The sequence below is a fragment of the Cynara cardunculus genome (assembly GCF_001531365.2).
Source record: "Cynara cardunculus var. scolymus isolate 2C chromosome LG 12, CcrdV1, whole genome shotgun sequence".
In the NCBI taxonomy this organism is placed as follows: domain Eukaryota; kingdom Viridiplantae; phylum Streptophyta; class Magnoliopsida; order Asterales; family Asteraceae; genus Cynara; species Cynara cardunculus.
The window spans coordinates 34797485-34808212 of NC_037539.1; the positions used below are offsets into that span (position 1 = coordinate 34797485).

At 33.9% G+C, this 10728-nt stretch overlaps 1 protein-coding gene across 5 annotated transcripts; it reads right to left on the minus strand.

Annotated features, from left to right (window-relative positions):
• Positions 1 to 3010: 3010 nt before the first annotated feature.
• LOC112523128 (calcium permeable stress-gated cation channel 1-like) lies at positions 3011 to 9289 on the minus strand. Of its 5 annotated transcripts, none has more exons than XM_025132587.1 (12): positions 8927 to 9289; positions 8041 to 8389; positions 7205 to 7351; positions 6995 to 7130; positions 6669 to 6770; positions 6370 to 6489; positions 6187 to 6267; positions 5485 to 5825; positions 5155 to 5400; positions 4611 to 4935; positions 3920 to 4153; positions 3011 to 3424 (listed from the first exon to the last, which is right to left on the minus strand). In XM_025132587.1, the coding sequence occupies exons 2-12, from the start codon at positions 8352 to 8354 to the stop codon at positions 3137 to 3139; spliced, it is 2334 nt and encodes a 777-aa protein (XP_024988355.1). In that variant the 5' UTR covers positions 8355 to 8389; positions 8927 to 9289; the 3' UTR covers positions 3011 to 3136. The 5 variants fall into 5 exon arrangements, with proteins under 5 accessions (XP_024988355.1, XP_024988358.1, XP_024988359.1 ...); XM_025132590.1 differs by having other exon boundaries at positions 9226 to 9267; XM_025132591.1 differs by having other exon boundaries at positions 8041 to 8393; positions 8927 to 9219.
• Positions 9290 to 10728: the final 1439 nt, after the last annotated feature.

The following is a 10728-nucleotide window of genomic DNA, read 5'->3' on the forward strand; positions in this document are numbered from 1 at the left end:
ATATTTTTTTTTCGTAACCACAATTATCATCCGGTTATTTTATAACGAAAAACCGTGAAATTTAAAATTAAAAACAAAAAAACAGAGGTCAAATTTCGTCAATCAGATATTATATCTGATTTCCGAAACACAAAAMAGAGAARATTAATTTTTGCGTCTCCATAATTATAAAGATTTATTTTTAAATCTTTTCCTCATAAAATTTGGTTTTAAAAAAGTTAAAAAAAATACAACTTTAATTTTTAAAAAATTCGAAAAAAAAAATTCACGGGTGAACAGTACGGATCGCCCCCGGGCGAGGTCAAACACGGTTAACGAGGTGAACAGTAATCTCGACTTTTGAGATTTTTTTTTTTTTTACTTTTTTATATGGGATCGCCCCCATTATGTACGGGGGCGATCCGGGTGGTTATTTTGGCAAAACCTCTAAATGTGGTTATTTTGTGGCAAAGGGTTGTGTAAAACGGTTATTTTTATAAATTTCCCTTTTTTGTTCTATCAAAAGAGATGGAATAACCTTGGACTAAGGTTAAAATTTACTTGGTTACCCTCCAAACAATACAAAATTTAAAACAAAACTCTTCCAAAATCTGAAACCTAAAACTCTCCCCAATCTCAAATCTAACTCTCAAATCTGAAACCTAAAATTCCCCAAAATTCCAAATTTGAAATCTTAAACCTAAAACTTGTTCAAATCGAACTCTCATATCAAACTCCTCCTGGTCTACTTTTGAGATCGAACTCTCAGGTCGAACTCATCCTGATCTATGTTTGAAATTGAACTCTCAAGTCGAACCCTCTCAAATCAAACCTCTTCGTCCCTCAACGTCCAAACAAGGGGCGGATGGCTTAAGGGGCATAGGGGGGACATGGCCCCTATGCCTTTGCTTCTCCATGCTAGAATAGATTAAAAATTTAATTATATAATAATTGAAATTTTACTTCCTCCTCTTAATTATCATTAAAACAATATACATCAAGTCTAGTAAATGTTTTATTTAAATGATAACTTGATCTCTTCATTATTTGTGAAGCTAAATATTGTTTATTTTTCATTTTGATTAGGCAAAAAATTGTTGGTTTCTATAATTAGAGCTAAATATTTTATTGTGAAACAATTGTTAAGGAGATTTAGGAGCCGTTTACTAAACGCTAACCCGGTAAGTACTTACTGAGCAATTTTCCTTACCAGCTGGCAAGGGGCAAAAAAATCTTACCCGGTAAGAGCGATGATAAGAATGAAGAGTTTTACCCGGTAAGTGAGGGTGGCGACTCTTACCCGGGTAAACGCTTACGAGGTAAAATTGTTGCATAAGATACGTTTTGATGTACTACAATCTTACCCAATAAAATAAATAATAGTGTTGACTCTTAAGGTAAGCGTTTACCAGGTAAGCATTTAGGTAAACGGCCTCTTAGAGTTTTAAAATGATAATTTTATACTTAAATAAATACCTTAAATATTATGATTACAAAATATATTGAAATGAAGTTTTGATGATATAACGATCAAACAAAGTCTTCATAATTGTAAAATTAATAAAATATTAATAACAACCGTGATAAAAAGTAATTCATCGATTAAATAAACAATTGTTACTGCATGGCTTAGACGAAAATACAAGAGAGATATAATCAGACTCCATGACATGATACGATAAAACAATGTAATCAGTTTTAATAAATGGATGATCTTTTATATAATGTCCACAGGAGCGGAACCTTATGGGGGCCTTCGGGGGGCCATGACCTCCCCGCTTTTAAACTCAAATATTAAAATTGAGCTTTTAAGAGCATATATAATAAGCAACTCAATTAGTAATCATTTGTGGCCATTATTCTAGAGGTCTGTTTCAAAACCCCTCCGTTGCATTTTCCCCCTTTCAATTTATATTAAATTATTAGTTATTAATATTTAATTGTATGTATTAGTTTTTATATGATATATTAATTATATGTAAACATAAGTTGTTAGAGTAAATTACACTGGTAATACTATTTTTTGGTTAATACTTTGAATGTTTAAGTTTCTGGAGTAAATTATTTAATATATTAATTATATATAAATAATGTTTAAGTTCGTATTACTAATTTTCCGTTAATACTTTGAATGTTTCAAGTTTTAATCTTACATTAATCAATTTTTTTTCTAAAATTTAATAGTCTAAAAACGAATCATTTGGATTTATAAATTTTTACAATATTATACCATCTCCAGCATATTCTCTGAGGAGAATTAAAACTCTAATAAAATATTATTTTTCTCTCATAAACCATTAATATCAAGGATTCTTATCGGTGTGAATATGATAAAAAAAAATGTCTCTCTCATTTTAATCATTTTTGGTTTACACTCTCTCATGTTTTTTCCATTTTGGAGAGTTTTGGAGAGGCTGTTGGAGCAAAAATATGTCTAAAATCTTTATTTTCTCAATTTTGAAAAATTTATTGAAGATGCTCTTAATTCGGCCCCCCAAACTACAATAGTCGTGTTCCGTCCCTGCATTTAAAGGTTGTTTGTGTACCTCTTAATAATTCCATTAAAAATCGACATTTGAATCACTAAGAGATGAATCTTGTTTGACAAAAAAAATCTACCTCTTGAGCTTCCCAAAACCATTCAAAGCTCTAATCTCATTATAAACAATTACCAAACCACCATATTTTATTTTACACTATATCATAAGAACAACTTAATCATTCTGACCACTTGATCATCTTGTACCAAACCGTTACATTCTACAACACAAATTATTCATTGCTTAAGCAATCTTTTTATCTTAAGCACAATTTTTGCTTATCTTTCAGTGATCTGAATGAAATTTCAAAATCAGAACGTTTAGGATACATCTTTGAAAGGGCATGAAACCAAATAAGATTCGACTTTCTAACATTTTTCAAACTAATCAAAATAATGGATCCAAATAAGATCCGATTTAATCGATTATTATTAGTTATTCGGTTCAATTATCACGTATAAACCGAATAACGTATAAACCGAAGGAAGCCCTTTTATCTCAAACAATTGATTTGGCTTCAAAACCATTCCTTGAAAAGGTCTCATACTATACAAGAAACACAGCTATCTGTCTGTCTGTCTGCTCAAGTAATTTACAATATTACCCTCCAAAACCACCTATGGCTTATCCTTCTCTTGGATCTCGATTAAGGCTGGTGATGAACCCGCACTCATTTTGCTAGGCACGGGTGTGTTTTTACGAGACTGTCTCTTGGTAGGGACCAAGACGTTGTCTTTCCGCCACTTCTGATCACTCGCTTCGTCGTCATCATCATCATCATAATCATCATCTGAATCAGAATTTGCAGACTTGAAAATGGGATGGACGTATGCATTCTGAAGGTAACCTTTTAGGTTCAAGTTGGGTTCTCTTGCTCTTTCAAGTGTGTCTTTCATCATGGCTTCCTGTAAAACACCCCACAAAAACAAAAAAGTTACAAAGGGTAAAAGAGTCTTTTCCAGCAAAACACGATACTTGTCTCAACGTTGTTTCAACGGTTGTAAAAGCAAATGACATGTTTCCAGCTTCCATCCAAGCGCTACAAAAAAATCAGTTTTATAGAAGGCCAAGTGTCTGAATTAGAACAAGAGACTTTAAGTTCATAGGGCATCCTAACCCGTCTTTGGGCATCCTAACAAGTTTTTTAAGACAATTTTGAAATAATACATCGCATTTTAAGACAAAAAAACGAGTCTTTCTAGTAACGAAAGATATTGGGTTCAAGTAATGGTGTGTTCTTTTCTAGCAAAACTCTGATACTTGTTTCAACAGGCAACAAATTAGGTCTATGGTCTGGACTAAAAATTTGTTTCAATCGGTTTCCAAATCAAAGTCGAAACTCGTTTCAGTGGGCAAAACGGTCCAAGTTCATTGATAACAAAGAGCAAAAAGGTACGTACCTGTAACGGGTATCTGATAAACGCAGGCTCATACCGACCTTTACAGTACATATGGAAGCCAATAGTCAGAATTGGAAGTGCAAGAAGAAATGGCGTTGAAGTAGCAGCTTCTTTCGTGCTCAACAATCCCATCAGAAGTAGCTGTGATATCATCAACGCGGCAATTATCCGTCCATGAACATCAGGCCAAAACGCTGCACTGCTTTCATATTCTTGGTTATAAACGTTTATAATCTGCATTCCACACAAACAATTTTCCAACTTCAAGATCACCGAAAACCACTCCATTTGTGTACGCTAAAAATGTTCTAATAGACTGTTTTATAGGACTTGAGTTTCTATAACCAAACAATTATGTGTCCTACATACAAGCATTGCAGCAAATTTAAATGATGTTTTTGGGCATCGTAACAAGTTTTTTGGGACAAATATAAAGATAAAGTGTCGTATTAGTTTTTTACAGGACACTTTTAAGAAATGTCCTATAAACACATCTTTATAGTACACTTGTTTTTAGACATTTTTTTAAATTAATATGACATTTTATTTTCAGAAATGTCATAGAAAACTTGTTAGTGAGTGCAAAAGCATCCTATAAAGCAGTCTAATAGAAAACACACAGACATTTTTGACATCCTATAAAGCCAAGCTGACTTTGTTGTAGCGGTAAAAAGCCTAGACAAACTTTTACCTGATGACGATAAACGACATATGCAAGGGCAAAGAAAACCAGAATAAAAGGTGTAAGAAGTGGCGTGACCACAGCATAAATAAGGCCGATTAGAAAATACAATTGTATTTGAGGTTCGCCCGTGTTAAAACCAATACTTCCAGGATCCATGGCTTCTTCTCTATCCTTTTCGGTTTTAACCAAGAAAAAGTTCTTCAAGTGATATATGATCAACGGTTTCAACCTCAAAATCTCACCAGCAGTACCAGTCCACCCGTCGACCATTACGTATGTTATAAAGAAAGTTGCTTTCATTGGGATAGCCACTCCAATCGTCTCCGGAATCCTGAGATAAACATACAAAAGTTCAAGATAAAACCCAACAGCTGAAGTGCAAAAACACATAAAAATTGGGAAAGTTGGGTACACAAGTCTTTGCATCCAGTCATAGTTGCAAGAAATAGGTCAGGTGCCTGCATACATCTTACCACTATAACCTTTAGACATTTTCAATGGGTGGGTATATTAACTAGAAAGAGCATGGGTTTGATGATTAAAAACGTACTTGTTTACGGACTGCTTTAGAAATGTTTGTAGCTGTTCCAATACGGTCCCAGCAATGACGCTCCCTAGAAACACATTCACAAAGTTGAAAAGATAATATCTTGATGCAGATCTTCTCTCTAGACGTGATATACTCAAAAATCCTTCAAATTTCGACATCGTCATCAAGATTGTGGGTAGAAGGATTAGGAAGATCTTTAAAGCAATCCCAGGTAGAAAACCTTGGATAAATGACTTGATTGTGTTTCTGCATTATACGAACTTTTGTCAACAATTTTCAAAATTCCACAATTGAGAAGATAAAATGAGTCCATGGATGATAACAACTTACATTTCGATTATGGGCTTAAGAAAGGGTGCAGCTTTCTCGATACCTTCGATGTTTGCAAGTGATTGCACGAATGCAATGGGAATTATGAAGAAGAATGTGAGGAAAAAGAAAGCAACAGCCATTAGAAGTTTCCGGATAGTCAAAGAGACGTAAGGAATCGCCAGATTTTGCCAGAATACATCACGTGGCTCTGGGGCCCACTCGGTCAACCATAGGGTCGGATTCCTAGCCTGTTGTGTCTGTGCACAAACAGCAGCCCCCCAACGAGTTTTGAAGGATACGAACGCTGCTGGCATGATAGCTTTCGGGTTATTCACAACGTTTTTCCTCTCTTCAGCTATCTGGATGACAAAATAATCTTCATCATGGCCACGTTCAGTAACCATAAGCTAGTTTATATTATTGAGCTTATTAAAAAAGACCGTTTCTGAAAAAAGCTTCTTTAAATAACGATTCAATAAGCTCCAAGAGTTTTTCCAACTATGCCCCTTGTATTTTATATAAACGGCCATAAAACACGTCCCAATTAAGTCATTTTACATTGTCATCTAGCTTATCAACTAGATTTTACTAGGCATGAATGGTATATCACCTACCAGCTAGCTTATTAGCTAATTTGCCAAACATAGCCCATAGACATTAGAATCATAATTTCTGTCGCAGAACATATGATCTCATAAAGAACTGAGAAAGAATCATTACTTCATTTGAGAGTTTCTCAATTTCAGATATGTGATGTTGTATAGCATCCACTTTCTCTCCCCAAAGTCCAAGAAAACCCATCTGCCGATCAAGAAAACAGGATCAAATACTACATTGTAACCATTCACACAAGAAGCTGGCAAATGGCGAAGTAAAAAAAAGAGCGCATCAAATGGAATGTACCTTCATCATGGGTCGTTTTGATTGATTTCTTGAATATTTATTCTGGTAATAGTCAAGCCAATTCTGCTTAGTTTTCTTCTCTTCAACCAAATCTGCAAGCTTATTTGCATTTAGAACAACCTGCAAAACATTTTTGAGCTTTAGATACCATGCATATGGAGCCTCATTGAGATCCCTTTTTATATCAAATAATACCCCAAAAACCATATAAATTTTGATTGCAACATTTTCTTTCTTGGTTGGCCCAAAATAAATGCAACATTCCCTTTCCAGATGCTGAGAGGAGAACAAAGCTGAACCTGATGAGTGAGATAGTTATCGGGATGGTTGACTAGAAAGAAATGCTCCACAGCTTCACTGACGGATTCATCAGCATCTGGTGGCACATTCTTCACAAGAACCTGCGAAAAGAATCAATTTTAAAAATGTTTGCTAATGACGAAAAAAGTGACAGCAATCCAATCTCGCGAAACTAAGATACAAATTGTAGTTCTAAGATTGGAGAGTGAGGTAGGCAATTGAAAGAATTATGAAAAGGTTGTAGACAACAAGTTTGTGTATTGTTTTGAAGGATGATCCCCTCTATTCAATATATGATGTCTTTTGGTGAGACTGTTCCACTTACTGTAAATTGATCAGGGCGGCGCTTTTCTGATTGAAGAAAATGCAGTCGCATATTTGCGATTGTTTCATATTCCTTCTTCAACGAAAAGCATGTCCAAAATGTAACAGCATATGCCATTATTACATGAGTATAGAACCTGCAATCATCAAATAATGAATTGAAAATTGCATACAAGAAACACGAACTCGAAAGAAAAAGAATTTTCCATGCCTGTGAGAGCCAAGAGGAATGTTTGATATAGAAAGCTTATCAATGTCACTGTAATTTGCTTTCGACAGCTCGAGTGTCTTGTTTGTCCAGTTAACCGGCACCAAAATAGCCCATGTAAGGAAGAGTATGGGAATAAATATTTTCAACCTGTATACATCCAAGTCAAAGATCAAGAACCATTTTCGAATAATATGGTATAATAAACAAAAACAAGCTATCTTACAATTCACAATTGAGTCAAACATGCTCTTAATCACATCATAACTTTCATTTGTTAGTACATTTTTTTGTTTATCATACAGTCTCTCTTAATCAATCACTTAATCATTATGCACTCAATCAATCAGAATATGTCAAACTATTCATGTTTAGGCTGGGCTCTGCAACCACTGAACCTAAACTAGATTGCCTTGAATGAGCCAAGCCCATATGAGCTTATTCAAGACTGAGCCATGTTTGGCGACTATAAGCTAGCTTATTTCTTGGCTTGTAGGAAAAGCACCATTTGATTTAGTCATAAACTAGCTTTCTGAATTGGCTTTTTTCCACTTTTTTTCTAGTTATGTCCCTAAAATATCTTTTTCCAATTAATTTTTCACAGCGTCGTCATTCTATATCGAGTCAACAGGTACGAACATCTAGTTTATCAGCTAGTATAGCTCTAATAATTTCGACAAGCCATTTGAATCAGCCTACCAAAAGCCCACCCAAGATTCATCAAGCTCGAAACTGCGTTTTCCAAGCTTGGATATCAAGATTGACTACACTGTAATGAACCACATCGAAAAGACTATAACAACACAACCACATATGTCCATAGGAGCAAAGTAGCATACCCTAGCAAGTAAATCCGCAAATAAACAGCGGAATCCAAGCCAGCATGATCAATTAGCTCTGCCTCGGGCATTTTTAGTGCATCGGGCATCCAATTAAGGAACTTCATATATGACCGATAATCCAAATTGATAAACTTGCTTACAAATGCACCCGAAGTTGCAGGGCTTGTCCGTAAACCCTTTAGATACCATTTTGGAAAATATACTCTATCGTTAAACGGTTGAAGTCGCAGGAAAGCAAAAGCTATGAGGAATATGAGAGCAGTGATGACATTGATGGCTGCTGCAAGTCCAATATCCTGAAGTGTAGCCATCTATCTACCTTACTCCAATTGGGGTTTAGTTCTTCCTGTTTAAAATTAAGCAAATGATCAACTTAAATTCAAGAAACAAGAAAGTTGCTTAAACATAAAATCGAATCTGATGAATAATTGCAATTCTTGATAAATTGGCATACCCATTAACCCAATAATCTACATCTTTGAAGAAACTACATCAACGAAAAGTACAGATTTCAAGAACCCTTTTTTTCTCTTCCGGCAGAAACCCCCCGGAAAACTCAAACATAAGAAAAGGAATACCTAATTCTTGAAACACACAAACAAACCTTTTCTAAGTTCAATTCGTATGACTGTAAATCCACAAAAATGTGCTACAGAAAAGATAACTAGTAACGACAAGAGCAACAATGATGATAAACAGAAAACAAAAATCCGAACTTGTTTGAAAGTAAATTGTTGAAGATTCAACAAAAAGAAAAGCTGAAAGCTTCTCTTGGAAATTAATAAAGATTTAGCATAATGATATATGCCTATTATAGACATATTCAAACAAAAAGCTGCATATTTAATGCTAAAATACTGAAGGTTTGAAGAAAGAAACTTACACTTTTAAGCAAGATATCATAAGAAAATAAAGCACAGAAAATCCACGTTAGAGGAATGAAGATAAACCCAGATCAGAGGGTGTAGCAGAAGATTGGTTCAAGCTTGAATTAAAGCAAAAGAAGAAGAACATTCTCGAATTTTTGCTGTAAAACGCATGCTTAATTAATATGCAAGCAAAATTATCAATAATTATTATGAGATTAATTTTCAACTGAAAGGATTTTTGGATGAATTGAAAGAGACGAAAACCGAAGTGGAAAGAGAAACTGGACGGTAGACGAATGCGTATGATGCTTACGTTTTGTTCGTCTATTTACAGTGAAATAAAGATAAGTGGGGTGAGTTGTCTGTCCATTGATGCTCCTATAAAAAGAGAATCAGCAAAACTTATGCTTATACCCTTGTTGTTTGAGATATTTTCATTTAACCCCCTTGTAGTTTTTAAAAAAAGCCATGTGTCGAATTGTATTTGCTTTTGTTTTTTGTTTTTTTGTTTTTTCATGCTAAAAGGGTATGATGTTATACTATCAATTTTTGGATCATATCGGTCCTACAACTATTATGAGAATGCTAAATCAAGTGTTTTAGAGGCGAGTAGCTAGGTGATGTCTAGAATCGAACCACTGATCTCTCATTCGTTCACATAATATCCATCTTCTTAACTTGTTTATTTTCTTGTTTTAGAAGGAATGCGATGTTTGATAGATAAATTTTCGATTTCGTGTTATGCCTTTAAAGAAAGTTGTGGTTGTAAATATAAAGGAAGAAAACTTCTTGAACAAAATTATGAGTAGCGCATGCTTGTTGCTAACAAATTAAAAAAACAAAAATAACCCTCTTACTGATTCATATTAGACCCTTGAATGAGGAGCGGCTTTTGTTTGTTTATATGTAGATCAATTTGAATTGAAGATATAATAAACTCATTGCTCTTATTAACCGGTTATATTGGTAACAATACTAATTCTGATGATTTATTATTATTATTTTTGTGGTTGACAAATTAGCAGTTTTGTATGTTGGTTGTTTTATGACATTATGGCCAATAAGATATGAATAATGTATTTGATGCTTGAGATGATGAAAAGTTGATTTAGACACGAATAGTGGTTCATTAGACGGCATAAAAAAGGTTGTGAAGGATATCTTAGATCTAAACCTGCCATTTTAGACCAACTAATCTTGTGGAATGCAACAATTGTTAACCAATAGAACAACATTTAAATGAAAACGTTACATGGTATTGGCTCCTTATGACAACATCTAAATGAGAAGGACTGAAATGATTGTTATTGAACTAGAAGGGGGTTAAAATGCAATTTCATAAAAACTTCTAGCCTCAAATGCAAATACACAATTAATGCTTTTATAGAAAGGCTTATGACATTAAACACTTTTATCTTCCCCACCCATGTGTCTCAACGGCTACTCGGAACAGTCCACCAAATCTCAACCTCACGCGCTAAGGAACCGCGTGTCTCCACACATCATATAATCCAAATAAACAAGTGGCAGAAATTTATTTGCCCAGAAAACTCAAGATAAGGTTTGTATTTTACATGCATAAAAATTACTTATTCAAAGTCGCAAAATAAATGTTTTTTAATGAAATTATTTTTGAGAAATAATAAAGCAAAAGTTTGAAATAATTTATGAGTTTTAAATGATTAAGTTTCGGAATTATTTTTTTAATGAAAAATATTAATTTTTTTTATTTTAAATGATTAAGTATTTCAATTATTTTTTTACTCAAAAAAAGTCATTAAACTTTCTCATTTTGATTTATTAAGTTCTTAAATAT